The 25,626-nt window shown below is 43.0% G+C and overlaps 1 protein-coding gene across 3 annotated transcripts in view; it reads right to left on the bottom strand.

The window, feature by feature from the left end:
- LOC115149376 (chondroitin sulfate N-acetylgalactosaminyltransferase 1-like) overlaps window positions 1-25,626 on the bottom strand; it is a 56,418-nt gene that overhangs the window by 25,684 nt on the left and 5,108 nt on the right. For 2 of the 3 annotated variants that reach the window (XM_029692198.1, XM_029692195.1), the window contains exon 2: window positions 6,853-8,216. In XM_029692198.1, the coding sequence (XP_029548058.1) occupies window positions 6,853-7,579 (727 nt within the window). In that variant the 5' untranslated portion in view covers window positions 7,580-8,216. The remainder of the gene's footprint in view (window positions 1-6,852; window positions 8,217-25,626) is intronic. The other variant, XM_029692196.1, reaches the window with a different exon arrangement.

Raw genomic sequence — 25,626 nt, 5'->3', positions numbered from 1 at the left:
CACTGTCAACAATCTGTCAAATGGAGACTCATTTCTCTACTGTGCTGCCTGGATTTGTAAGCATTTTCTGACAGAGAAGGATAGCATTTGCTCTGTGGCCATGGGAGAAAACGACAGACAGGGCATTTCAGGCCAAAGGAGAGAGGACAGACAGCTAATTTCATAGGGACAGAAAGGGAATTTCAGGTCTCTGTAGGGGACAGCATCCTTTTCTCCTCTCTGCTCCTGGCTATGACAGCTGAAGGAGACCGGTCACGCATAGAGATCATACTGACACTGGATTATACCTTCTCACAGAAGTTAGACGTACCCAGACATATAACTAAACAACAATACAGTAGACTCTTTTGTCCCTGTGGTCTCCATTTCACAGCTGTAAACTGTCAGTCAAAACCTCTTGTTTTCTGAAGTCAAAATCAAACGTTCCAAAGACGAGTCTCAACAGACATTACTGGACTAGAGAACTACAGTGTAAGATTCAACATCATGAAAAGAAAATGATCTAAGAAAGAATTATGTACTTTGCTCCCATTTCAAAACATTCTACTTTTCATTAAAGAATAAACTCAGGATATTTGAAATCACAGCCTAGCTCCATGTCTCTTCACTTTGGGGACAGGGCAGTATGTGGCTCCACAGCCTAGCTCCATGTCTCTTCACTTTGGGGACAGGGCAGGATGTGGCTCCGCAGCCTAGCTCCATGTCTCTTCACTTTGGGGACAGGGTAGGATGTGGCTCCGCAGCCTAGCTCCATGTCTCTTCACTTTGGGGACAGGGTAGGATGTGGCTCCGCAGCCTAGCTCCATGTCTCTTCACTTTGGGGACAGGGCAGGATGTGGCTCCGCAGCCTAGCTCCATGTCTCTTCACTTTGGGGACAGGGCAGGATGTGGCTCCGCAGCCTAGCTCCATGTCTCTTCATTTTGGGGAAAGGGTAGGATGTGGCTCCGCAGCCTAGCTCCATGTCTCTTCACTTTGGGGACAGGGCAGGATGTGGCTCCGCAGCCAAGCTCCATGTCTCTTCACTTTGGGGACAGGGTAGGATGTGGCTCCGCAGCCTAGCTCCATGTCTCTTCACTTTGGGGACAGGGTAGGATGTGGCTCCGCAGCCTAGCTCCATGTCTCTTTACTTTGGGGACAGGGCAGTTTGTGGCTCCGCAGCCTAGCTCCATGTCTCTTCACTTTGGGGACAGGGTAGGATATGGCTCCGCAGCCTAGCTCCATGTCTCTTCACTTTAGGGACAGGGCAGGATGTGGCTCTGCAGCCTAGCTCCATGTCTCTTCACATTGGGGACAGGGCAGGATGTGGCTCCGCAGCCTAGCTCCATGTCTCTTCACTTTGGGGACAGGGCAGAATGTGGCTCCGCAGCCTAGCTCCATGTCTCTTCACTTTGGGGACAGGGCAGGATGTGGCTCTGCAGCCTAGCTCCATGTCTCTTCACTTTGGGGACAGTGCAGGATGTGGCTCCGCAGCCTAGCTCCATGTCTCTTCACTTTGGGGACAGGGTAGGATATGGCTCCACAGCCTAGCTCCATGTCTCTTCACTTTGGGGACAGGGTAGGATGTGGCTCCACAGCCTAGCTCCATGTCTCTTCACTTTGGGGACAGGGTAGGATGTGGCTCCACAGCCTAGCTCCATGTCTCTTCACTTTGGTGACAGGGTAGGATAGGGCTCCACAGCCTAGCTCCATGTCTCTTCACTTTGGGGACAGGGTAGGATGTGGCTCCACAGCCTAGCTCCATGTCTCTTCACTTTGGGGACAGAGTAGGATGTGGCTCCACAGCCTAGCTCCATGTCTCTTCACTTTGGGGACAGGGTAGGATGTGGCTCCGCAGCCTAGCTCCATGTCTCTTCACTTTGGGAACAGGGTAGGATGTGGCTCCGCAGCCTAGCTCCATGTCTCTTCACTTTGGGGACAGGGTAGAAATTGGCTCTGCAGCCTAGCTCCATGTAGTGTAGCACATGAACATGTTTGTCACTCACACAGCATGCCACTCTTTTTCCACCCAAACCGTCTCGTTTTAAACACTCTCATTCACTGTGTTGTTCTCTTTTTCACTCTCATCCTCTCTCTCTCTCGTTCTCTCTCTTTCATTCCCTATCTTGATCTCTCTCTCTCTCTCATTCCTTGTTGTCTCATTCTATCTTATTCTTTCTGTATGACAGCTGAGCAAATCCACCCATAGCAGCTCTTGAAAAACTCCATTCAGCACAGCCAACGGGCAGCATTCACTATTTGTGTTCAGTCACGGCTCGCTAACTGAGGATTGGCAGGGCTCATAATGCTCCCTTTATAATCGTCAGCATCTCAACACGCTTCAAGTTGTCTGAGTAAATGAAAAGGTACTTGTCCACTGGTACAATTAAGTTAAAAGGACAGGCGAAGGAGAACTGTTAAGCTAAAGACAGTTGCCAGTTCATTAACTAGCCTACACGGTTCATTACATTTCTTAGGGATAGGCATCCCGTCAACGGGACAGTTGTAAATCATGCAGCGCCGTGTGTCACGATCGCAGATTTTAGAGAAACAACAAATGTCGGTAGATATAACACGGTTCATTAACTAGCCTACACAGTTCATTAACTAGCCTACACGGTTCATAACTAGCCTACATGGTTCATTAACTAGCCTACACGGTTCATTAACTAGCCTACACTGTTCATTAACTAGCCTACATGGTTCATTAACTAGCCTACACGGTTCATTAACTAGCCTACACGGTTCATAACTAGCCTACATGGTTCATTAACTAGCCTACACGGTTCATTAACTAGCCTACACGGTTCATTAACTAGTCTACACGGTTCATAACTAGCCTACACGGTTCATTAACTAGCCTACACGGTTCATAACTAGCCTACATGGTTCATTAACTAGCCTACACGGTTCATTAACTAGCCTACACGGTTCATAACTAGCCTACATGGTTCATTAACTAGCCTACACGGTTCATTAACTAGTCTACACGGTTCATTAACTAGCCTACACGGTTCATTAACTAGACTACACGGTTCATTAACTAGCCTACACGGTTCATTAACTAGCCTACACGGTTCATTAACTAGCCTACACGGTTCATTAACTAGCCAACACGACTGCTTTCATCTTTGTTGTTGAACAATGGTTGTTGTTTGCTACTTGCTGCACACACGGTCAACTACAGACTAGTTTTTGGATAATAATTAGCAAATTGGTTATCTACAGGGTGTTTCACAGCAGATACCTAAACAGGTCTTTCAAGGAAGAGGTACGTAAACACTCCTGGCTGAAATGATGTTTTCACTATATTTTCAGGATGCCCATGTCGAGTGTAAGGCCTTGCAGACACACACACACAAACAAACTCTTTCACTCTCCCAGGTACATGTAGGTATTAGTCAGAAGTGGCCCCAGTAAAGATGTTGACCTTTAAAAGGAAACAGCCCCCCTCTCTGAGCTTGTAGAAGGAAACAACCCCTCTCTCTGAGCTTGTAGAAGGAAACAGCCCCCCTCTCTGAGCTTGTAGAAGGAAACAACCCCTCTCTCTGAGCTTGTAGAAGGAAACAGCCCCTCTCTCTCTGAGCTTGTAGAAGGAAACAACCCCTCTCTCTGAGCTTGTAGAAGGAAACAACCCCTCTCTATGAGCTTGTAGAAGTAAACAACCCCTCTCTCTGAGCTTGTAGAAGGAAACAACCCCTCTCTCTGAGCTTGTAGAAGGAAACAGCCCCCCTCTCTGAGCTTGTAGAAGGAAACAACCCCTCTCTCTGAGCTTGTAGAAGGAAACAGCCCCCCTCTCTGAGCTTGTAGAGATGCTACACACTGAATGGAAAGCAGCTGTGCTCCTTTCCTACTGCAGATCATATCAGATCAGATCATGCTAGACTAGCCGGATATCCTAGTTTTGGCTCTTCAGCATCCAGCAGCAGGATCCTCTATTGTTTTGCTCTGATTCTCAGCATTCGTCATTATGGCCATCAAACAACAAAATCCTGGAAATAACAGGGTTTCTCTGTTTGAAACGTGTTGGAAATGAGGCTTTGTTGTGCTGTTTATTTTCTAGAGTTCAACTTGTTTCCATTTTTATTATAACCAATATCCAGTAGTTCAACAGGCACTCAACCATGAAGATATGACATGCATTAGAAAGTAGTGTGGAGCAAAGCCATGTACAGTTGAAGTCGGAAGTTTACATACACATTAGCCAGATACATTTTAACGCAGTTTTTCACAATTCCTGACATTTAATCCTAGTAAAACTTCCCTGCCTTAGGTCAGTTAGGATCAGCACAGAATGTGAAATGTCAGAATAATAGTAGAGAGAATAATTTATTTCAGCTTTTATTTCTTTCATCACATTCCCAGTGGGTCAGAAGTTTACATACACTGAATTAGTATTTGGTAGCATTGCCTTTAAATGGTTTAACTTGAGTCAAACATTTCAGGTAGCCTTCCACAAGCTTCCCACAATAAGTTGGGTGAATTTTGGCCCATTCCTCCTGACAGAGCTGGTGTAACTGAGTCAGGTTTGTAGGCCTCCTTGCTCGCACACGCTTTTTCAGTTCTGCCCACAAATGTTCTTTAGGATTGAGGTCAGGGCTTTGTGATGGCCACTCCAATACCTTGACTTTGTTGTCCTTAAGCCATTTTGCCACAACTTTGGAAGTGTGCTTGGGGTCATTGTCTATTTGGAAGACCCTTTTGCGACCAAGCTTTAACTTCCTGACTGATGTCTTGAGATGTTGCTTCAATACATCCACATAATTTTCCCTCCTCATGTTGCTATCTATTTGGTGAAGTGCACCAGTTCCTCCTGCAGCAAAGCACCCCGACAGCATGATGCTGCCAGCCCCCTGCCTCACAGTTGGGATGGTATTCTTCGGCTTGCAAGCCTCCCCCTTTTTCCTTCAAACATAACGATGGTCATTATGGCCAAACAGTTCTATTTTTGTTTCATCAGACCAGAGGACATTTCTCCAAAAAGTACAATCTTTTGTACCTGTTTCCTCCAGCATCTTCACAAGGTCCTTTGCTGTTGTTCTGGGTTTGATTTGCACGTTTCGCACCAAAGTACGTTCATCTCTAGGAGACAGAACGCGTCTCCTTCCTGAGCGGTATGATGGCTGCATGGTCCCATGGTGTTTATACTTGCGTACTATTATTTGTACAGATGAACGTGGTACTTTCAGGCATTTGGAAATTGCTCCCAAGGATGAACCAGAGGTCTTGGCTGATTTCTTTTGATTTAACCATGATGTCAAACAAAGAGGCACTGAGTGTGAAGGTAGGCCTTGAAATACATCCACAGGTACACCTCCAATTGACTAAAATGATGCCAATTAGAATATCAGAAGCTTCTAAAGCCATGACATTATTTCTGGAATTTTCTAAGCTGTTTAAAGGCACAGTCAACTTAGTGTATGTAAACTTCTGACCAACTGGAATTGTGATACAGTGAATTATAAATGAAATAATCTGTCTGTACACAATTGTTGGAAAAATTACTTGTGTCATGCACAAAGTAGATGTTCTCACCAACTTTTCAAAACTATAGTTTGTTAACAAGAAATTTGTGGAGTGGTTAAAAAACGAGTTTTAATGACTCCAACCTCACTTTCGACTTCAACTGTATACACAGCATTCGGAAAGTATTCAGAGCCCTTCCCTTTTTCCACATGTTGTTACCTTACAGCCTTATTCTAATACAGATTAAACTAATATTTTCCCTCATCAATCGACACACAATACCCCATAATAACAAAGCGAATACAGGTTTTTAGAATTTTTCCAAATTGTATACAAATAAAAAACAGAAATACCTTATTTACATAACGTTTCAGACCCTTTGCTATGACAACCGAAATTGAGCTCAGGTGCATCATTGATCATCCTTGAGATGTTTCTACAACTTGATTGGAGTCCACCTGTGGTAAATTCAATTAATTGGGCATGATTTGGAAAGGCACACACCTGTCTATATAAGGTCCCACAGTTGACAGTGCATGTCAGAGTAAAAACCAAGCCATGAGCTCAAGGAATTGTACGTAGAGCGCCGAGACAGTATTGTGTCAAGGCACAGATCTGGGGAAGTGTATCAAAACATTTCTGCAGCATTGAAGGTCCCCAAGAACACAGTGGCCTCCATCATTCGTAAATGGAAGAAGTTTGGAACCACCAAGACTCTTGGCGGCCCGACCAAACTGAGCAATCGGAGGAGAAGGGCCTTGGTCAGGGAGGTGACCAAGAACCCAATGGTCACTCTGATAGAGCTCCAGAGTTCCTCTGTGGAGATGGGAGAACCTTCCAGAAGGACAACCATCTCTGCAGCACACCAATCAGGCCTTTATGGTAGAGTTGCCAAACCGAAGCCACTCCTCAGAAAATGCACATGACAGCCGCTTGGAGTTTGTCAAAAGGCACCTAAAGACTCTCAGACCATTAGAAACAAGATTCTCTGGTCTTATGAAACCAAGATTGAACTGCCAAGCGTCACGTCTGGAGGAATCCTGGCACCATCACTACGGTGAAGCATGGTGGTGGCAGCATCATGCTATGTAGATGTTTTTCAGCGTCCTTGAGTGTCCCATCCAAAGCCTGGACTTGAACCCGATCTAACATCTCTGAGTAAAAGCTCTGAATACTTATCGAAATGTGATATTTCAGTTTTTATTTGTAATACATTTGTAAAAATGTCTAAAAACCTGTTTTTGTCATTACAGGTTATTGAAAAAGTATTAGAATAAGGCTATAACTTTAAGGGGTCTGAATACTTTCCGAATTGACTGCATATATTGTAGATATCCATACATTTATATATAGCATATGGCTGTATACATACTGTATGTTTGGCTCTGGTATGGAGCTTAATGACTCACCTTCTATGAAGTCTGATGGTGAGTAGACCTTGGTGGTGTGGCCTTTGCCTGCTCCGTTGCGGGGGGTGTTGAGACTCTGCAGGGCTGTCTCTAGCACTTCACTCAGCTCATCTCTCCTGTCCTTTCTCACGGGCTTCTCCTCAGGGTGCCTTGTCAGGCCCATCTCCAGCTGGTACACCCTCTGCAGGGTGAAACTCTCGAAGGGCACCATGGCGTACTCACTGGGTAGTCTGGTCCCCTGGTGGACCTCCGCCCGGCCCAGCTGACTGTGGAGGAACTCCTGAAGGTCAGCGTGGCTCCTGTCGGCCCCTGGCCCTTGTCCTCCCTCCCCGAGGAAACCTCCTCCTGGGGACTGGCCTCCCCCTGTCCCCCGCTCCAAGGAGTCTTGAACTCCTTTCAGCTGCTCGCTCCGCTCCTGTAGCGCCTCCTTCAGCTGGGCGATCTGTTTCTTTAAACTAGTGATGTGGAGCTTGTGTTGCTCCTCGCGCTCTGCAAGCATGGCTTGGTATCCATTCCGCCCAGTGGGTCCGCTCTGAGCAGCCCCTGTGCCCCCTGCTGCCCCTCCTACCCCGACCCCCATCCCGGGGCGTGGCAGGGCATGGCTCACCAGGTTGTCCTCGGAGTGGGGGCTGCAGGTCATGACGTAGAGGAGGGACAGAGAGCAGCACACTAGGACCAGCAGAACGCCCACACGGGACACCCAGGCCAGCAGACCCCTCCGCAGCATCCCGCTATCACCCAGAGGATTCAGGGAAACACACACAACTGGACACACCTTATCCTCCAGCGGTGAATACAGTCTTACAGTCCACTAGAATGTAATTGTCTGTGTGATTGTTATTAATGTCTGACTAACCAGAGAAGATGAGCCTGAATGATCATTTGGCTCATTATTTGGCTCATTGTACGTTGCTTATACCAACGTCTGGATTCTTCATCCGTATGTCTGTGGTCAAGGGTGAGGCCCATTGGCCACGCCTTCTTCTCCCCTGGATGGGGCCCAGGAAGGCTCAACGAGGTCCAGAACCTGGCTATTTCTATTTCTGATCCAGTTATTGGTAGCAGACACTATTCATCAGTGAGTCACATCACACGTGTCCCACTACTTTCTCTGTTCACCCTGTTCTTTCCTTCCTGTCTGATGCTGAGGTTCCATTACAGACCCCTGAGAGAATGTCTGTCTCTCTTTGACTTCTCTTATGTTCCACTGGTCTCATGTTTAGGGATGATGACACATTTTTTGTCATGGTCGGAATTGAGTAAACTGTAGAGAGGGGAAACCACATTCTCTAGAAGAAGGTCAATTCACAACTATGTTCACTGGCAGTTCTTTCTAGATGTGTACTTCTTCCATGAGTCGCCTTCTGGAGAGAGAGAGAGAGCGAGAGAGAGTAGGAGGGAAAGAGAGAGAGATGGAGAAAGAGAGAGAGTTATAACTCAGTTGGTGTTAATGTACAGTTAAGGTTTTTGAGTGATTGATATCATCATCACCATCATTATACATTTCCTCAATCTCTTTCATCTAGACATATATGCCTTGGTATATGAGATAGCCTGAAGAGCATCACTTTGTGGTAAATCTCTCCATCCTGCTGTGGTATAAATCTTTGAGGTCTTATTTGCACAGAGGGTAAACATTTTCCGAACCCTAGAGGACTTGAGGAGGGCTAAAACCTGAAGTCTATTGCGTGAGGATATAGGGACAGAAAATAGTTTCAATATCTAACTCAGATTAGAAAACACACCACACAATTTTCCAATGTTTATTTTGATATGAGCTAAAAGTGTGGTTTTCTACCTGGCGACATTGCCAAGCAGAGATTTTCCCAGCCCCTTTAACTGCTGAATAATAATGGCCGTGTTCGAGAGCATTAAAACGACTGCAGGCGACTGCCGACTTACTGAACTACAAATCACCTTCCATCATAAATACGACTCATTATTATTTGTAGATCAGTCAGCCAGTCACAATTTACCCTTGATACATTGGGGTTTTGATCCTCTTGAACACGCCCATTGTTGTCAGTGGTGACAGTGTGACACTGTGGGGGCTATTCTGGGAACAGTAAGGTTTGAAGCCATGTGTGGACATGTCTGTCTGTTCTGTCCTCGTACTGTGGAATATTAGGATCGGTGGAAGTATAAACACAAAACAAGAAAAGCAAGAAAATAGGCATTTACACACCTACGCAAACTCTCCTCTCTCCTACCTTTCTTTTCTCCTCCTTTCTCATTCACAAGCACATTTCCTTAATCAGATTAAGACTGTATGGACAGACAGAAAAAGACTGCTTGTCTGTAGGCCTATATTTTCATGCCTGTGTGTGCTGTGCACGATGGACACACGTACCCACGTGTGTTTGTAAATGTAGTTAGTGTGTTAGCTAGTCAATTCAAATCAAATCAACCAGTTAGTGTGTTACCTAGTGTGACTATGTGTGTCTCTCTGTTAACTCACCACACAATTAGCTCTTTTATAGGCTTGGTGCAGTCTGCTCCTAATGAAAGGATCAGTTATGCCAGCACTGAATACTGGACTGTATTTAGGAGCTGTGCTGCATGGGCTGCTCTGCTAGCTCAAACCAACATCTTAGGAAAGAGATGCCTGGCCTGCTCTGCTAGCTCAAACCAACCTCTGAGGAAAGAGATGCCTGGGATGCTCTGCTAGCTCAAACAAACCTCTGAGGAAAGAGATGCCTGGGATGCTCTGCTAGCTCAAACCAACATCTTAGGAAAGAGATGCCTGGCCTGCTCTGCTAGCTCAAACCAACATCTTAGGAAAGAGATGCCTGGGCTGCTCTGCTAGCTCAAACCAACATCTTAGGAAAGAGATGCCTGAGCTGCTCTGCTAGCTCAAAACAACATCTTAGGAAAGAGATGCCTAGGCTGCTCTGCTAGCTCAAACCAACATCTTAGGAAAGAGATGCCTGGGCTGCTCTGCTAGCTCAAACCAACATCTTAGGAAAGAGATGCCTGAGCTGCTCTGCTAGCTCAAAACAACATCTTAGGAAAGAGATGTCTAGGCTGCTCTGCTAGCTCAAACCAACATCTTAGGAAAGAGATGCCTGGGCTGCTCTGCTAGCTCAAAACAACATCTTAGGAAAGAGATGCCTGGGCTGCTCTGCTAGCTCAAACAAACCTCTGAGGAAAGAGATGCCTGGGCTGCTCTGCTAGCTCAAACAAACCTCTGAGGAAGCCTGTATGGCTGGAATCTAAAAAGGGCAGGTACACCTTATTTGGAGACTTTCATAAAAACCAGATTTACCTGCGAGGTTGTAACATATACTTTCAGTATGTTTCTCACATATGAGATTGTATACTTTACATGACTATTATATATTGTATGACTATTATATACTGTACATGACTATTATATACTGTGCATGACTACTATATGACTAGTATATACTATATCACTATTATATACTGTACATGACTACTATATGACTACTACATACTATATGAGTATTATATAATGTACATGACTACTATATGAGAATAATGAACTGTACATGACTACTATATGACTATTATATACTGTACATGACTACTATATGACCTGTATATACTGTACATGACTATTATATACTGTACATGACTACTATATGACCTGTATATACTGTACATGACTATTATATACTGTACATGACTACTATATGAGAATAATGAACTGTTGTTACGGATACAGGTAGTGTGTATCCTGTATTTGTATTTATTTTCTCTCCTTCTCCTCCTCACAGGTGACAATCATCACTCCCCAATCAGTCATCAACCAGTCCCCAATCAGAAGACACCTGCTCCCCTTTCCTCACCCAATCACAGCCCCTTTCCCCTGGTTTAAAAACCCAGTCAGTTGTTTTCTCCCCAGCTCATTATCTCGCTAGCTCATTCTCACTCTGAGATCAATCTTTGTGTTCATTCTCTCAATCTCCAATCTCTATCTCTCTGTGTCCCCCTCTCTCTATCTCTGTATTGATCTCTTTTGTTTTTGCAACTACATGTCACATTTGTCCGGTAATCCTGTGAGTATTGTTTTGTGGTTTGACTGTTTGTTTGTTTGGTGGGAAAAGGGGGTACCAAGACAAGTCGCCCATGGGCATACATTACCCGTAGGAATACTGTAGTTAGAACTGGGCGGATCACCCTCTGTATTTTTGGTTAGTTAGCTAACTGTTCTTGAAATAGGCTAGTCTAGCTTAGGGGTGTTTTTGGCTTATTGTTTCTTTGCTTGGGTGCAGCTCAGCCCCTTTTCTCACACCCCTTTACCGTGTGTTTAAAATAAACCTTTTGAGTTTGACGGTAGATTTCAGTTGTCTGTGGTTTTTGGTTCTCACTGATCTTTATCACTATTATAATTTGCATGATTTATGTTACGGGTCTCGTATCCATCCCCCCTAGACCGCTGGGCCAAAGGGATTCGTAACAACTGTACATGACTATTATATACTATACATGACTAGTCTATACTATATTACTATTATGTACTGTACATCACTATTATGCACTGTGCCTGACAACTGTATGACTATTATATACTGTACATGACTACTATATGACTAGTTTATACAATATTACTATTATGTACTGTACATCACTATTATGTACTGTGCATGACTACTATATGACTATTATATACTGTACATGACTATTATATACTGTACATTTATTTATTTATTTTACCTTTATTTATACAGGTTTTTCTCATTGAGATAACATCTCTTTTCCAAGAGAGACCTGGTCCAATAGCAGCAAAGGGATCAACATTTCAGACAAAACTATTTACATACACTAACACAACAATTACATATTACGTTAAAAACACAAAAGTCTTGACTAAAAACAGCTGTCCTGAAGACAATTACACTCTTCTATGATATATACATCGATCAAGTATTTAAACTCCACCAACGAAACTAGATCGTCAAATTTTTAAATGTTCAGGAGAGAATTCCAGGACCACGGAGCTAAGTAACTAGAACTATTTCTACCATGACCTGTTCTAATTTTTGGTAGTGTTAGAAACAAATGAGAATGGGACCGTAATTGATATTTATTTACCGAAAATGACTAAAAAAGAACAGAGATAAAATAGCATTTTATCCAATATGGCCTTATAAATCAGTGCATACCAGTGTTTAAGCCTACACAAGGTCAACGACGACCAGGCAACAGCGCTGTAGAGATCACAATGATGTGTTAGACGTTTCTGATTTGTAATGAACCTGGCGGCTGCATGATACACTGAATCAAGTGCTCTCAGGGTAGTGGCTGAGGCCTGCATATATATATATAACAGCACTAAAATATAAAACCTCCAGTAATGAACATCATACCAGCTCCTTCCTGGCCTCCAGAGAAAAACAAGCCTTATGCCGGTAATAAAAACCTCTCAGCTTGAGCTTCCTTATCAAGTTCTCTACATGCACAGTGAAGCTCAGCTTGTCATCAACCCACACACCCAAATATTTGTACACTTTAACTTGCTCTATAGTATGTCCAGCCAATGTAGCAATGACATGATTAGTAACATGCCTGGCATTTGAAAATACCATGCATTTTGTTTTACCTGAATTTAGAACCAGCTTTAAATCATACAGATTCTGTTGTATGATGTTAAATGCTCTTTGGGCATTTTCAAAATAGAACCTTGCGGAACACCTGAGCACACCTCCATGGACTGGATTTACAACCATCTGCCATTACACATTGTGTACGATTTGATAGATCATTTATAAACCAGATTTATAAACCAGTATATAATTCTTTATAAACCAGATAATTTATATGACTACTATATGACTAGTATATACTATATGACTATTATATACTGTACATGACTACTATATGACTAGTATATACTGTACATGACCCGTAGCACGCGCCCACCCGTAGCACGCGCTCCAGCAGGTATATTTCACTGGTCACCCCCGAAGCCAATTCCTCCTTTTGGCCGCCTCTCCTTCCAGTTCTCTGCTGCCAATGACTGGAACGAATTGCAAAAATCACTGAAGCTGGAGACTCATATCTCCCTCACTAACTTTAAGCACCAGCTGTCAGAGCAGCTCACAGATCACTGCACCTGTACATAGCTCATCTGTAAATAGCCCATCCAACTACCTCATCCCCATATGGTTATTTATTTATTAATATTTTATTTTATCTCTACCTGCACATTCAGCTTCTGCGCATCTATCACTCCAGTCTCTATCACTCCAGTGTTAAATTGCTAAATTGTAATTATTTCGCCACCATGGCCTATTTATTGCCTACCTCCCTAATCTTACCTCATTTGCACACACTGTATATATACATTTTTTCTATTGGGTTATTGACTGTATGTTTTGTTTATTCCATGTGTAACTCTGTGTTGTTGTTTGTGTTGCACTGCTTTGCTTTATCTTGGCCAGGTCACAGTTGTAAATGAGAACTTGTTCTCAACTAGCTTACCTGGTTAAATAAAGGTGAAATACATTTTTTTTAAATTATATACTGTGCATGACTATTATATGACTATTATATACTGTACATGACTACTACATGACTATTATATAATGTACATGACTATTATATACTGCACATGACTACTATATGACTATTAAATACTGTACATGACTATTATATACTGTACATGACTACTATATGCTGTATATGACTATTATATGACTATTATATAATGTACAGGACTAATATATGACTATTATATACTGTACATGACTATTATATGACTAGTATATACTGTACATGACTACTGTATGACTATTATATACTGTACATTACTACTATGTACTGTACATGACTACTATATGACTATTATATACTGTACATGACTATTATATGACTACTATTTACTGTACATGACTACTATATGAAAAGTATATACTGTGAATGACTATATGACTACTATGTACTGTACATGACTACTATATGACTATTATATACAGTACATAACTAATATGTACTGTACATTACTAATATATACTGTAAATGACTATTATATACTGTACATGACTGTTATATACTGTACATGACTACTATATGATAATGATATACTGTACATTTAAAAAATGTATATATTTTACGTTTATTTAACTAGGCAAGTCAGTTAAGAACAAATTCTTATTTTCAATGATGGCCTAGGAACAGTGGATTAACTGCCTTGTTCAGGGGCAGAACGACAGATTTTTTACCTTGTCAGCTCGGGGATTCAATCTTACTAATCCAATGTGCTAACCACTAGTCTACCTACCGCCCCAGTCATATATATATAGTCATATATACATGACTACTATATTAGTATTATATACTGTACATGACTACCATATTACTATTATATACTGTACATGACTAATATACACTGTACATTACTACTATGTACTGTACATGACTACTATATGACTATTATATACTGTACATTACTACTGTATGACTTTTATATACTGTACATTACTATTATGTACTGTACATGACTATTATATACTGTGCATGACTACTATATACTTTACATTACTATTGTATACTGTACATTGCTACTATATGACTATTATATACTGTACATTACTATTATATACTGTACATTACTACTATATACTTTACATTACTATTATATACTGTACATTACCATTATATACTGTGCATGACTACTATATACTTTACATGACTATTATATACTGTACATTACTATTATATACTGTACATGACTATTATATACTGTACATGACTACTATATACTTTACATTACTATAATATACTGTATAATATGGCTAACGAGTAGCACAGCGGTCTAAGGCACTGCATCTCAGTGCAAGAGGCATCACTGCAGTTCCTTGTTTCGAATCCAGGCTGAATCACATCCGGCCGTGATTGGGAGTCCCATAGTGCGGCGCGCAATTGGCTCAGCGTCGTCCGGGTTTGGCCGGTGTAGGCCATCATTGTAAATAAGAATTTGTTCTTAACTGACTTGTCTAGTTAAATAAAGGTTAAATAAAAATGTAATAATTAAATAAACATGACTATTCCAAGAGATTCCAAGACTATTCCAAGAGATGTACAGTATGTGTCAATATGATGTCAAGATCCATTGCAGATGTTGATATAACAATTCCGAAAATTGTTATTTACTAATTATGATTCCATTATGTAGGGATTATGAATGTGTTATGTAGTCCTCACGTAACTACCCTTATATACATTTTTACCTGTGTTAACTGAGGGGGCATGCCCTGCTGGTAATCACTAAAGAGACACATGATGAGGTCACAGCCTATGGAGGGAAAGGCTCCTGTCTGATCAGATCATCACTACTGAGATTCTCAGATGATTTTGGCCTTCCGGTAACAACCCATGGCTGCATCTCAATAATCTAAAGTGGCTTCCTCCTCTTGTCTCCTCTCCTTCATCTTTGCTTTTCTGAGACTGACTGGACAGACAGGTGAAAACAATATGGGGGAGCCTGAACAAGTATTAACTTTCACCTGCCTGGTAAGCACTAATTTGCTCCAGGGGCGCCGTAAAGCAACACATTTCAAATCAAACCAAATTGTATTTGTCACATGCTTCGTAAATAACATGTGTAGACTAACATTGAAATGCTTACTTACGGGCCATTACCAACAACGCAGAAGAGAGGAAAAAATAGAAATAGTACAAAAAAATGAAGGAAGGAATAAAATATAGCCTTCCCCGTAGCTCAGTTGGTAGAGCATGGTGTTTGCAACACCAGGGTTGTGGGTTCGATTCCCACGGGGGGCCAAGTACGAAGAAAAAAAAATGTATGAAATGTATGCATTCACTACTGTAAGTCGCTCTGGATAAGAGCGTCTGCTAAATGACTAAAAATGTAAAATGTAAAACAAGGAATAAATACACAGTGAGTAACAATAACTTTGCTACTATAGACCGTGCCTTCAGAAAGTATACACACTCTTTGACTTTTTCCACACTTGGGTTACAGCCTGAATTTAAAATGGATTAAATTGAGATTATGGTCACTGGCCTACACCCAATACCCAATAATGGAGCCGAAGGAGATGGGCGCCGTTTTACGATCCCGTAACCAATTGTGTTATTGTGTATGTTTTTTCGCGTTATTTGTAACTTATTTTGTACATCATATTTCTGCTACCGTGTCTTATGCCCAAAAATAGCTTCTTGATATCAGGGCAGCAATTACTCACCCTGTACTGGAGGAATTTTTCTTCTTCAATGAGTTGGACAGGAAGGATTTACTCCAGACACCCTACAAGGCCCTCATCCCTGTCATTTGCAGGAGGAAAAGACGGAGGCATCATGGACGACGGTCCGGGTGCCTTGTAAAGATCCGTCATCAATAGGGTAATCTACCTTTACCATCGGTCCTATTAGTCAACGTACAATCAATCGATAATAAAATAGACGAACTACGAGCACGTATATCCTACCAACGGGACATTAAAAACTAATATCTTATGGTTCACCGAATCGTGGTTTAACGATGACATGACTAACATACAGCTGGTGGGTTTTAAGCTTTTTTGGCGAGATAGAACAGCGGTCTCTGGTGAGACAAGGGGAGGTGGCCTATGCATAGTTGTAAACAACAGCTGGTACATAAAATCAAAGGAAGTCTCGAGGTTTTGTTCACCTGAGGTAGAGTATCTCATGATAAGCTGTAGACCACACTATTTACCAAGATTTTACCATATTTTTCGTACTTGTCTATATACCAATCTGAGGTGCAGTTAACTCTAATTAACTTATCCTCTTCAGCACGGGTAACTCTAGGTCCTCCTTTCCTGTGACAGTCCTCATGAGAGCCAGTTTCATCATAGCGCTTGATGGTTTTTGCGACTGCACTTGAAGAAACTTTCAAAGTTCTTAAAATGTTCCGGATTGAGTGACCTTCATGTCTTAAAGTAATGATGGACTGTCGTTTCTCTTTGCTTATTTTCGCTGTTCTTGCCATAATATGGATTTGGTCTTTTGCCAAATAGGGCTATCTTCTGTATACCACCCCTACCTTGTCACAACACAACTGATTGGCTCAAACGCATTAAGAAGAAAATAAATTCTACAAATGAACTTTTAAGAAGGCACACCTGTTAATTGAAATGCATTCCAGGTGACTACCTCATGAAGCTGTTTGAGAGAATGCCAAGACTGTGAAAAGCTGTCATCAAGCTAACGGGTGGCTACTTTGAAGAATCTCAGATGTTTAACACTCTTTTGGTTACTACATAATTCCATATGTGTTATTTCATTAGTTTTTATGTGTTCACTATTATTCTACAATGTAGAAAATAATTTTAAAAAATTACAAAAAATGGAATGAGTAGGTGTGTCCAACTTTTGACTGGTTCTGTACATATATATTAATTACAAATGAAAAGCTGAAATGTTTTGAGTCAATAAGTATTCAACCCTTTTTTTAATGGCAAGCCTAAATAACTTCAGGAGTAACATGTGCTTAACAAGTCACATAATAAGTTTCATGTTTAATTAACATGATTTTTGATTGACTACCTCATCTCTGTACCCCACACATACAATTATCTGTAAGGCCCCTCAGTCAAGCAGTGAATTTGGTAGAGAGGTTAACATTGAATTCTCTGGCAAGAGCTCTGGTGGACATTCCTGCAGTCAGCATGCCAAATGCATGGGCCCTCAAAACTTGTGGCACAATGTGTTCCAGTTCCCGACAATATCCAGCAACATCGCTCAGCCATTGTAGAGGAGTGGGACAACATTCCACAGGCCACAATCAACAGCCTGATCAACTCTATGCAAAGCAGATGTGTTGCGCTGCATGAGGCAAATGGTGGTCACACCAGATACTGACTGGTTTTCTGATCCATGCCTCTACCTTTTTTTAAGGTATCTGTGACCAACTGATGCATATCTGTATTCCCACTCAGGTGAAATCCATAGATTACTGCCTATTGAATTTATTTCAATTGACTGATTTCTTATGTGAACTGTAACTCAGTAAAATCTTTGAAATTGTTGCATGCTGCGTTTATATTTTTGTTCAGTATAGTTACTCCATAATACTAACCTAAATTATAGAGTGAAAAGCAGGAAGCTAAAGTAAACTAAAGTAAAACTGCAAAAAATGTGGCAAAGAAATTACATTCATGTCCTGAATACAAAGGTTTATGTTGAATGCAAATGGAACACAACACATTACTGAGTACCACTCTCCATATTTTCAAGCATGGTGGTGGCTGCATCATGTTATTGGTATGCTTGTAATCGTTAAGGATTTGGGAGTTTTTCAGGATAAAAAAGGAACGGAATAGTGCTAAACACAGGCAAAATCCTAGAGGAAAACCTGGTTCAATCTGCTTTCAACTGGGAGATGATTTCACCTTTTAGCAGGACAATAACCTAAAACACAAGGCCAAATCCACACTGGAGTGAATTACCAAGAAGACAGTGAATGTTCCTGAGTGGCCGAATTACAGTTTGGACTTAAATCTATTTGAAAACATATGGCGAGATCCAAATTGGGCCCAAAGTGTCAATATTTTGTGTGGCCACCATCATTTTCCAGCACTGCCTTAACCCTCTTGGGCATGGAGTTCACCAGAGCTTCACAGGTTGCCACTGGACTCCTCTTCCACTCCTCCATGACGACATCACGGAGCTGGTGGATGTTAGAGACCTTGCACTCCTCCACCTTCCGTTTGAGGATGTCCCACAGATGCTCAATAGGGTTTAGGTCTGGAGACATGCTTGGCCAGTCCATCACCTTTACCATCAGCTTCTTTAGCAAGGCAGTGGTCGTCTTGGAGGTGTGTTTGGGGTCGTTATCATGTTGGAATACTGCCCTGTGGCCCAGTCTCCGAAGGGAGGGGATCATGCTCTGCTTCAGTATGTCACAGTACATGTTGGCATTCATGGTTCCCTCAATGAACTGTAGCTCCCCAGTGCCGGCAGCACTCATGCAGCCCCAGACCATGACACTCCCACCACCATGCTTGACTGTAGGCAAGACACACTTGTCTTTGTACTCCTCACCTGGTTGCCACCACACACGCTTGACACCATCTGAACCAAATAAGTTTATCTTGGTCTCATCAGACCACAGGACATGGTTCCAGTAATCCATGTCCTTAGTCTGCTTGTCTTCAGCAAACTGTTTGCGGGCTTTCTTGTGCATCATCTTTAGAAGAGGCTTCCTTCTGGGATGACAGCCATGCAGACCAATTTCATGCAGTGTGAGGCGTATGGTCTGAGCACTGACAGGCTGACCCCCCACCCCTTCAACCTCTGCAGCAATGCTGGCAGCACTCATACGTCTATTTCCCAAAGACAACCTCTGGATATGACGCTGAGCACGTGCACTCAACTTCTTTGGTCGACCATGGCGAGGCCTGTTCTGAGTGGAACCTGTCCTGTTAAACCGCTGTATGGTCTTGGCCACCATGCTGCAGCTCAGTTTCAGGGTCTTGGCAATCTTCTTATAGCCCAGGCCATCTTTATGTAGAGCAACAATTCTTTTTTTCAGATCCTCAGAGAGTTCTTTGCCATGAGGTGCCATGTTGAACTTCCAGTGACCAGTCAGTATGAGGGAGTGTGAGAGTGATGACACCAAATTTAACACACCTGCTCCCCATTCACACCTGAGACCTTGTAACACTAACGAGTCACATGACACCAGGGAGGGAAAATGGCTAATTGGGCCCAATTTGGACATTTTCACTTAGGGGTGTACTCACTTTTGTTGCCAGCGGTTTAGACATTAATGGCTGTGTGTTGAGTTATTTTGAGGGGACAGCAAATGTACACTGTTATACAAGCTGTACACTCACTACTTTAAATTGTAGCAAAGTGTCATTTCTTCAGTGTTGTCACATGAAAAGATATACTCAAATATTTACAAAAATGTGAGGGGTGTACTCACTTTTGTGAGATACTGTATATATTTTTTTGGCAGCGATTACAATCTCGAGTCTTCTTGGGTATGATGCTACAAGCTTGCCCTGTATGTATATACATTTAAATAGTGTACAAGTGGCATCCTCTCCTCATCTCCTTTCCACTGCACTGCCACATATATATGAAAAAAATGTAAATAATATATATATCTATATATATATCTATATATATATATTTTTTCTTCTGTATGTTGCAGTGCAGTAGAAAGGAGATGGGGAGAGGATGCCACTTGTACACTATTTAAATGTACCCTGAGTCCACAGCCTGTAACAACCAGGCCTTCTCCCAGCAGCAGAGATCCCTTCCACACAGAGCCAGGGACTGAGGTTGGTAGGAGAGACTGAATGAATGGTGATTCACAGCCAAACCACTGACTCTCAGTGACTGTGTCAATGGATTGATTCACTGGTTGCCATTTGACTCCCCATGGGAACTGTGAGGGCTGTCATACCGCAATATAAAACCTCTACATCATATTATGGGATGATGTGTTCTTTTCTGAAATCAATAATTACATTATGATTCATTATTAAATTTCAACGTCATACTGATTCTATCTACATTTAATACTGTACACAAATCCCAATATAACCCTGATGTGAAACTGAATGAAAAGTACATTACAAGATAATATCTATTCCTACTTCTGAAACCAAGACCCATATTCATAAACCGTCTCAGAGTAGGACTACTGATCCAGGTTCAGTTCCACATTATCCATGCACTCTTATTCATTATGATATTAAGGGCAAAACTGACCCTAGATCAGCACTCCTACTCTGAGATGCTTTGTGAATAAGTTGGCAAATGAGCTAAACTTCAAGTCTTGTCTTCATTTTCGGTCTGAAGTGAAACAAACTGCCACTGTATTGCAGTCAGGAAATGATGTGCCTTTTAACTTTCTGGCAGTTCTCATCTCAGCGGTGACGTCATAGCCTGTCCAATACAGAGGGAAGTATTAAACTGTGGTGTTACAGTTTAGAGGAGTTTAGCCATGTTCCTGTCACCTCTGGTTAATGGTGTTGTGTACGAATAGTTACGTGCCACTGTAGGTTCTGTCTTACTGCTGTTACTTCGGCTAATGTTTCTGACCTTCTTCCTGTGTTCCTATAACTAAGAGGGATTAGTTTGTTCCTTTGAAGCAGTAGAGATAGATTTAATCCATCCTACCTTACAAATGTTTATGCGGAATCTGTGTTTACGCATTTACTAAATAGGAATCATTACGTGATCATTGTGCAAATTGTGTTTATAAACGCTTGTATGTGAATGTAGAAAAAAAAGGACCGACCGAATATAACATATTCTGATCTGAGTAGTGTATTTTCTCTTTCAGAGGACTTGCAGAAGAGGGAGCGACAGAAAAGAGAGAGAGCTGAGGTGGCGAGCCGGGCGGGTGATGATCAGAGGGGGACACCTCTTGTGTTAATCTCTGAGTAGCATCCGGTTGTGACATGGAAACGACTACCCCTGTTAGAAAGGCTTCCTGACTACAGGGTATTGGTGGCTGAGCGGCATGGGGCTGTGCCCTGTGGGTGGGAGGCGGAGGTGTGTGTGTGTTTGTGTGTGTGTCTGTGTGTGTGTGTGTGGGGGGGGGGGGGGGTGGACAGATGGTTCGCAGGGTACCATTTATTCTAAATACTGACCCATTTCTGGCCCATTCCCAGACAGCAGTCACAGTTATGCCGGGGAAATAACATGTCCTTGTCAAACAGAGATGAGAGGGGAAGGAACAGGTTGGGGAGGTGGGGAGGCGGGGAGGGTGTGGAAAGGGCCTCTGACAGCCTTCTTTTTCTTCTCTGCAGAAGACAGTGTCTTTGTGAAGTGTGAAGTATTTGAGGTTGGATTTTGTAGGATTCTCTCCTGTGGCTCTGAGGTGTTGTTGGTGTGCTAAGATGTAGGTTACTCCATGCTGTTTGTAGACTATTCCATGCTGTCTGTAGACTACTCCATGCTGTCTGTAGACTACTCCATGCTATCTGTAGGTTACTCCATGATGTCTGTAGACTACTCCATGCTGTCTTTAACTACTCCATGCTGTCTGTAGGTTACTCCATGCTGTCTGTAGGTTACTCCATGCTGTCTGTAGGTTACTCCATGCTGTCTGTAGGTTACTCCATGCTGTCTGTAGGCTACTCCATGCTGTCTGTAGGTTACTCCATGCTGTCTGTAGGCTACTCCATGCTGTCTGTAGGCTACTCCATGCTGTCTGTAGGTTACTCCATGCTGTCTGCAGGTTACTCCATGCTGTCTGTAGACTACTCCATGCTGTCTGTAGGTTACTCCATGCTGTCTGTAGGCTACTCCATGCTGTCTGTAGACTGCTCCATGCTGTCTGTAGACTGCTCCATGGTGTCTGTAGACTACTCCATGCTGTCTGTAGACTACTCCATGCTGTCTGTAGACTGCTCCATGCTGTCTGTAGACTACTCCATGCTGTCTGTAGACTGCTCCATGCTGTCTGTAGACTGCTCCATGCTGTCTGTAGGTTACTTCATGCTGTCTGTAGACTACTTCATGCTGTCTGTAGACTACTCCATGCTGTCTGTAGACTACTCCATGCTGTTTGTAGACTACTCCATGCTATCTGTAGACTACTCCATGCTGTCTTTAACTACTCCATGCTGTCTGTAGGTTACTCCATGCTGTCTGTAGGTTAGTCCATGCTGTCTGTAGGTTACTCCATGCTGTCTGTAGGTTACTCCATGCTGTCTGCAGGTTACTCCATGCTGTCTGTAGGTTACTCCATGCTGTCTGTAGGTTACTCCATGCTGTCTGTAGGTTACTCCATGCTGTCTGTAGGTTACTCCATGCTGTCTGCAGGTTACTCCATGCTGTCTGCAGGTTACTCCATGCTGTCTGTAGGTTACTCCATGCTGTCTGTAGGTTACTCCATGCTGTCTGTAGGTTACTCCATGCTGTCTGTAGGTTACTCCATGCTGTCTGTAGGTTACTCCATGCTGTCTGCAGGTTACTCCATGCTGTCTGCAGGTTACTCCATGCTGTCTGCAGGTTACTCCATGCTGTCTGCAGGTTACTCCATGCTGTCTGTAGGTTACTCCATGCTGTCTGTAGGTTACTCCATGCTGTCTGTAGGTTACTCCATGCTGTCTGTAGGTTACTCCATGCTGTCTGCAGGTTACTCCATGCTGTCTGTAGGTTACTCCATGCTGTCTGCAGGTTACTCCATGCTGTCTGTAGGTTACTCCACGCTGTCTGAAGGTTACTCCACGCTGTCTGTAGACTACTTCATGCTGTCTGTAGGTTACTCCACGCTGTCTGAAGGTTACTCCACGCTGTCTGTAGACTACTTCATGCTGTCTGTAGGCTACTCCACGCTGTCTGTAGGCTACTCCACGCTGTCTGAAGGTTACTCCATGCTGTCTGTAGACTACTTCATGCTGTCTGTAGGTTACTCCACGCTGTCTGTAGGTTACTCCACGCTGTCTGTAGGTTACTCCATGCTGTCTGTAGACTACTCCGTGCTGTCTGCAGGTTACTCCACGCTGTCTGAAGGTTACTCCATGCTGTCTGTAGACTACTTCATGCTGTCTGTAGGTTACTCCACGCTGTCTGTAGGTTACTCCATGCTGTCTGTAGACTACTCCGTGCTGTCTGTAGGTTACTCCATGCTGTCTGTAGACTACTCCGTGCTGTCTGCAGATTTCTCCATGTTGTTTGATGGTTCTATCCTTGGTATCCTGACTGTTTTCTTTCTGCCTAGATCTCTGGATGTCTATAATTGCATTAACAATTATTTCTGCATTCCAGTATGCAGCTTAATGTACAAACACTATTACAGTGTGTGACTGTGTGTGTGTGTGTGTGTGTGTGTGTGTGTGTGTGTGTGTGTGTGTGTGTGTGTGTGTGTGTGTGTGTGTGTACGCAAGTGCGTTACTTAATACATGAAGCTAAAATGTACAAAAATATACCATACTGAGTACTGAGCAAGGTGCAGTGGTTACATCCATGAACGCTAAACAGTGGTCGGTCTGTAGTGACTAAAAACAAGATCATGAACCCTACTAACCCCATAACAAACTCAGTGATCTCTATATATCAGTTATTCCTCCTGGTCACTGACGTGTCATTCTGGGCTTCCCTTCTGGAATGTACAGTGGCTTTTAATGTGAATCTGTCTGAACTGGTCGTGTAGAAAAAGGGGAAGTTCTACTGTGACATAAAAGCTCCAGGTGAGGTCGACGCCCTGGTTTCACCGCCTCACCCTAACCCCACCATCAGGTCCATCGCTGAGAGGGAGGAGGAGAGGAGGAGAGAGTGAGAGGGGGGCGAGGAGGAGAGGAGGGGAGAGGGGGAGAGAACACAAAACCAGTCAAAGGTGTTACTGTAGAGCAGTCCTTTAGAGTGAGAGAGGGAAAAGGAGAGATGGGGGAGAGAGGGAGAGACAGAGAGGGAGAAAGAAAGAGGGAGAGAGAAAGAAACAGAGAGAGAGCATGGGATAGAGAGAGAGCGAAAGAGAGAGCAACCATGTGTGAGAGAGAGAGAGAGAAAGAAAGAAAGAAAGAAAGAAAGAAAGAAAGAAAGAAAGAAAGAGAGAGCAACCGTGAGAGAGAGAGAGAGAGAGGGGGGGGGGCAGAGAGAGGGTTAGAGAAAGGGCTCTTTGATGTCCCTCTGGCCCTCAGGTGATTCTCCCTCCCCTTAATTAGGGTTCCTGGAAGCTACTTTGCTCGGTGCCAGGCCCCAGCCTGATCCTACACTACCCTAGCCGCCATCTGGCCCACTCTGCTCCTAAAAACACCCTCTGTTCTGCTACACACTAAACACTTAATCTCAGTTACGCACTCCATCTCTCTATCTATACACAAAAGCACATAGTGTCACATTGACATACTTACCTAGACCTATACCCTATAGTAAACACAACTTACAGAACTACAATGAAAGTGTTCTTCCTAAAACAATACATAAAAAGCCACAATGCCTTCAATACAATCCATATTAGGAAGGTGTTCTTAATGTTTTGTACTCTAAGTGTATATTTTACCCAGTCTATGACTGGGTTCTTAGTATAGCAGGATAATCTTGATTATGGATTCCCTCTACCGAGATTAGATATTATACAATAATTTTGTCACCCCCACTCCTGCAGGCTAATGTACCATTAGTACAGTAGCTTATATACAGAGTGTGTGTCTGCCCTCATTGCCCTGCCAGATAACACATGAACTCATCCAGCATGACTTCTAGCCTCAGGTTACATCTCATCCTCCAGCATGACCTTCTAACCTCAGGTTACATCTCATCATCCAGCATGACCTTCTAACCTCAGATTACATCTCATCATCCAGCATGACCTTCTAGCCTCAGATTACATCTCATCCTCCAGCATGACCTTCTAACCTCAGGTTACATCTCATCATCCAGCATGACCTTCTAACCTCAGGTTACATCTCATCATCCAGCATGACCTTCTAACCTCAGGTTACATCTCATCATCCAGCATGACTTCTAGCCTCAGGTTACATCTCATCCTCCAGCATGACCTTCTAACCTCAGATTACATCTCATCATCCAGCATGACTTCTAGCCTCAGGTTACATCTCATCCTCCAGCATGACCTTCTAACCTCAGGTTACATCTCATCATCCAGCATGACCTTCTAACCTCAGGTTACATCTCATCATCCAGCATGACCTTCTAACCTCAGATTACATCTCATCATCCAGCATGACCTTCTAACCTCAGGTTACATCTCATCTGAATGGGTGGCATGGCTTTGTGACACACACACACACACACGCAAAAGTTGCATACACGCACACACACTGGCATGCATGCACGCATGCACACACACAAACACACACACTGGCATACACACACACACACACACACACTGGC

The sequence above is a fragment of the Salmo trutta genome, chromosome 15 (genome assembly GCF_901001165.1).
Source record: "Salmo trutta chromosome 15, fSalTru1.1, whole genome shotgun sequence".
In the NCBI taxonomy this organism is placed as follows: domain Eukaryota; kingdom Metazoa; phylum Chordata; class Actinopteri; order Salmoniformes; family Salmonidae; genus Salmo; species Salmo trutta.
The sequence above is the reverse complement of the archived record's forward strand: the minus strand, read 5'-3'. Positions and strand labels throughout refer to the sequence as shown.